The sequence below is a fragment of the Montipora capricornis genome, chromosome 14 (assembly GCF_036669925.1).
Source record: "Montipora capricornis isolate CH-2021 chromosome 14, ASM3666992v2, whole genome shotgun sequence".
Lineage (NCBI taxonomy): Eukaryota > Metazoa > Cnidaria > Anthozoa > Scleractinia > Acroporidae > Montipora > Montipora capricornis.
This window is the reverse complement of record NC_090896.1, coordinates 34580786-34585785: the sequence shown is the minus strand read 5'-3', so window position 1 is coordinate 34585785 and position 5000 is coordinate 34580786. Positions and strand designations below refer to the sequence as shown.

The window sequence follows — 5000 nt, the reverse complement described above, 5'->3', positions numbered from 1 at the left end:
TAGTCGCATTTCTTCTTGAAGTCTAAAGTTTAAATTTGCTGATTTTCTAAGACAAGTAAGCCTTTCAAATGCCATTGGTTCAACAATACAAGAAGAGAGTGTTCTTACTCTGCTAATAGCTACATATGAAATGCCTGCAGTTCTCTCCGTTTTACCGATGTCAATCCATGCCTTTGAGAGAGTTAATCCTTGGCTCTTGTGTATTGTCATTGCCCAAGCTAGTTTTAAAGGTAGTTGTTGTCGCTCATGTAAGCCATCAAGAATTTGAGAAGTGACAGTTATTGGGCATATAGGTACACATGATGAAAAAGGTTCACTTATTGATGGACCTCTGTATTTGTCAAATCTCACAATTACAGCCTCAGGCAAGTCAGGAGGTTCACTATTGTTTGGATAAATGAAGTCTATTAGCGTTCCAGTTGCCCCATTGCAAAGGCCAACATCTGTCCACAAATTCACAGTAAGCATCACACGTGCGCCTTTTGCCAGGAAAATACAAGGTTCTAGTCCTGACATCTCATCAGAGGTAGCATTCTTAGCAAAATCACTTGAATGACGTGCATTCACACGTGCTATTGGGTGAGGAAGTGCCGACAATTTGTCAAAGTTATAATTTGCTACTTCTTCATTGCTAAAGTAGAGCCTTGTTGCATCATGAAATTCAGAGACATTTTGCACTTTGTTAGGTTGTCGAGTCAAGAGAAGTTTCCAGTCTGGTTCAGTACAATCTCCTGTGCGTAACCGCATAAGTAAATCTCTGAACTGACTTTGTTCTATATTTAGACCTTGAACTCTCTGGTTTACTGACAGCTTAATGACATTGGTGAACATGTGGTAAGCTAAATGGCCCTGTTCACCAAGAGAAGTCATGGGTTTAGAATGGTACAATGGTTTATCAGCTACAGGTGGTAACTGACCAGGGTCACCAACCAATATGATGGATAGACCACCAAAAATTTCATCAGTTTTGCCTGTTGCTTGTCTGGAGCGTCTATCAATCCATCCTAACATTGCTTGTCCTAGCATAGAGTATTCATCAATAATAATATAAGTAATGCCTTTGAGGTTGTTTTGTAATCTCACAAGACCCTCACCAGTCAGTGCCTTGTTACCTTTTGAGCCAATTGGCAGTTTCAATAATGAATGAATTGTACAGCCATTTATGTTAAAGGCAGCTTTGCCAGTCGTGGCAGTCACTGCACAAGAGGTTCCAAGAAGATTTCGAATGGCATTTATTAGGTAACTTTTACCAGTACCAGCAACTCCAACTACAATTAGTAACAATTGATCTTTAGGACAGGGATGCTGCGAGTGTCCCTTTACCATGTTGTATGCATGAGCTTGCATATCACTAAAAGTATTGATGTCTATATTTTGCTGAGGTAGTGCAATGGAAAATGTATCCTTGTTTAATTTTATCCAGGAAGGAATTTCTCCGATAAGGTAATCTGCATATTTGCGTCTGTCACCATGCCAGTCATAATTATTACAATCAGGTTGGGGTGTTTCTTTTGTTGTGTTAATAAATGAGCCAGGTATTATATCAGCTAAATGCATCCACTCTTCCCGTTCTGGAAGTTGTTCTGAATACGATGAATCACTGTCATTCTGATCTTCAGATACGTTTTGTGAATTTTGTATTTTTTCACACCAATCAGGAACATGTTCTTTTGCATACTGAGTTTCAAGGAAATTTTTCCATGAGGTAATGTATATTTCATTGGAACCTGGTTGGTCACCCCAAGCATTGTCCTGCGTTGTTTGCCAAGGTTTATACCGCAGCAGTTGATATTTACAGTAGAGGCCAAAATTTGGGCCTTTTGCATTTGAAGAATACACTGGAAAAATTCTAGGAATAGTATTACATGACTGAGCTGATAGTTTGTTTTTCACAAGTTTGTACTTTGTAGCAAAAGAAATAAAATTCAAACTAATTATATCAGGGATGGTTTCAGCATACTGTGCACGCTTAGCATAAACATCAAGTAGTGAATCATTTGTTACAAAGTCTTCATCAGCTGAATGTGTTTTGATTTTACGAGAACCATTCAAACTAACTGGTATTACATTGAATGATGAGCTGACCAGTTTTAGTGACATGAGATGATGCATAGTCTCTTGTGCTGAAAAGTCCCTTTGTCCAAGTGACTTCATTACAATTTTTTTGATTAGTTTTGTAGGACTGTTATCAATATTGCAGCTGCGAACAATTGAATCAAATGCAGTTTTCATAACAGGTGAGCGTGGTTCACCTTTAGATGCATACTTAGCAAGGTATTCAAGACATGCATGATAGTCAATTACTACCTGAATGTCACAGTTTGCTCTCCAGCCCTGTAGCTGAAGGCGCTGGTGGTTGTTAACCCTAGAGTCATTTCTCTTGGTTATTATTTTTGCCTTGTAGTGAGTGTTTTTGTTATTTGTATGAATGGGCTCAAATTCAAGTTTTGTTCTTGTGCATAGTTCAAATGGAAATTTAAACCTACACTTAAGATCTAGTTCATTCTGCTTTTTCCTGAGACAGTAATTTGTACTACAACGGGTGTGTCTTTGCACAGTGTTTAATAAATCTACATAATCATCATGTGAATTTACAATATTTTTGTGGCGTCTCTGACAAGGATGAATTGAGGGCTTTATCCAAGTACCATTATCTGGTGGATCTGGATTGTCTGTAGATAACAACCAGTCTACATATTGACATACTAACTGTGAAGCTTTTTTGCCATCTAGAATCTGTTCCCTGAGTTCTGGTAAATCATCTTGCTCAGAATTTCCAAATGATTTTTCAGCCAAATAGCCTTTGAGAGCTTTCTCTGAAAGTTTGCAAAGTCCTGGGTCATTTTTGAGCTTAGCAACACCATGACAGTGAATACTACCTCTGGCTTGGTACTCAAATCTGTACCAGTGCCACTCAGTGTCTAATGACTTATACAGCCAGTATTTAATAAAGTTTTCTAAGCGTCGAGTAAAAAACCAGTCAGTAATGTGTGGATTGTTTATGACATTCTGACGTCTGTTTTCAGCTGTGGTATCATTGCTACTGGTAAATACTGTATGCAATTCAGGCCAATGCATGTCGGCAGAGGAAAATGTAAAAAAAAATGTTGGGGGGCCAGCATGGCTAATAATTGTCTTCAAATTCTCTTTAGCTTTATACCAATAAGCGTTTGATCCAGTTACGTTGCTGATATAACGGGATATCTTTGATAAGAAAGTAGCAGTGTTGTTGTTAGCTGCCATTTCTTGGAGCTCTTCTGTTGTAAGATGTGCTTCTCCTGGATTTTGTTTCAGAAATATTCCTGTTTGTTGTAAAATTTGCTTCCTTTGAATCATATTTAAGGCCCAGTAGGCAAACCTGGGATGTGTTGCAAAGCGATAAATCCATTTACCATCTTTCTTTTCTGCATACTTTAGAAGGTGTTTAATTCTATCTCCAAATGGTATATCTCGGTGAAGAGATGGATTAGTAGGATCCCCCCTACCATCTGGCAATAGAGCTGGGAAAGCCAGAGTTGCTAGAAATGGAGTAAGGTACTCATTTAATGGCTCATTATCTACTGTTGGCCAAGGTATGTGTTTGTTGTGATGGGTAAGAGATAACTGCTGATGAACAGCTTCTACTTCTTGCTGCTGGCATTGAGGAATGGGAAGAAAGCTACTCATTTCTGTTCCTTCATTATATACAATGTCATCCTCATTTTGAGGGCCCAAATCAGGGTCAAGAGAATCTCTGCCATCATTTTCTGTTTCTACTGAGATAAGATCATGAGGTACACCATTTTCAGGTAAAGAGTTTAATGAGTGAGGGTTAACCTGCACATCACTGTAATGTGGATTATTGTTTATAAGCCAACGCAGTGCATCAGTGACATTTTGTCTTCTAACTGATACATATTTAAAATTGTTGTCTTTGCCTTTCATCTTAACAAGTATGACAGATAAATCCTTTGGATATCTTGGTAAGGAACTAGCTAGTTCTTCTATGTTCTGAGGTAAATTTATGGAGTGGCCTGAATAACCTCTTTGTCCACCAGGTTTTACATATACTCGCATTATGGGAAGTGCACGTGCAATGAGCATTTCTTCTACTTGGGTGAGTCCCTGAAGTTCACAAGGCACTGCTGAGGGGATCATGTTATTTTCTTTCGAAAATTTTTTTGGATGTTTCTTATCTCTGCTGCACCTCAAACAAAGATACTGAGAAGTTGTACAAGTATTTCCGTTGGATACTAAGGGCCATGCTTCCAGACAAACTGTGCACTGGTGAACCACATACTCATTTGACTTATGAAACATATCAAGGTTTTTTGGTACGTGTTTTTGTTCCATTATTGGGGTCCAATTCTCTTTACTTGAAAATGTAATTCTGTCCTTTTCAAGTGTCTCCTTTTTCTCTACAGGTTTTTTGGCTGTTATTGTAGCAATACGTTCTTGTTGCTTAGCAAGTCTTATTTGCCTTTTCTCATCTGTTTCACTAGATCTAGTTTTTCTTCTCTTAGCGAGTCTACTTTGTTTGTCATCATTTGTTTCTTTTAACTTTGTCTTCAGGTATCTTAATCTGTTTTTGTTTTGATTTCTTTTGTCAGGCACAGTTGAAACATAGTGTAGTTCTATTAAAATACAATAAAAAACGTTCTCTGGCTAAAAATTTTGAAAAAGAATATAAGCTTTCGGCTGTCGATCTACAGCCTTCCACGGATAAAACGTTGAATGTAAATTAGTGAAATATATACAGAAAAGGCGAGATAAAAATGATAAAAGAACAGAGTAAAGGTATGAAAAATGGTGGCTATTGTTTAAAAAGAATTTTATACTGATTAGGAATCGGCTTAAAGTTATTGTCAGCATGCTTGGTAGAAGAGGTGTGCCAGGCCTCTAGAGTTTTCCTAACACGAAAAGAGCCTTTGTCGATAACTCGAGAATGATTGAAATCAATGCGATGACCGAAAGACCACGCATGTTTCGCAATGTTTGACCCATTAGCACATGTTTTTACA

At 37.9% G+C, this 5000-nt stretch overlaps 1 protein-coding gene across 1 annotated transcript in view; it reads right to left on the bottom strand.

Annotated features, from left to right (window-relative positions):
* The window catches only part of LOC138033123 (uncharacterized), a 2627-nt gene extending 63 nt beyond the window's left edge, over window positions 1-2564 (bottom strand). Inside the window, exon 1 of the mRNA XM_068880891.1 lies at window positions 1-2564. This exon is cut by the window's left edge and continues 63 nt beyond it. Coding sequence (XP_068736992.1) covers window positions 1-2232 — 2232 coding nt within the window. The 5' untranslated portion in view covers window positions 2233-2564.
* Between the last annotated feature and the right edge of the window lie 2436 nt (window positions 2565-5000).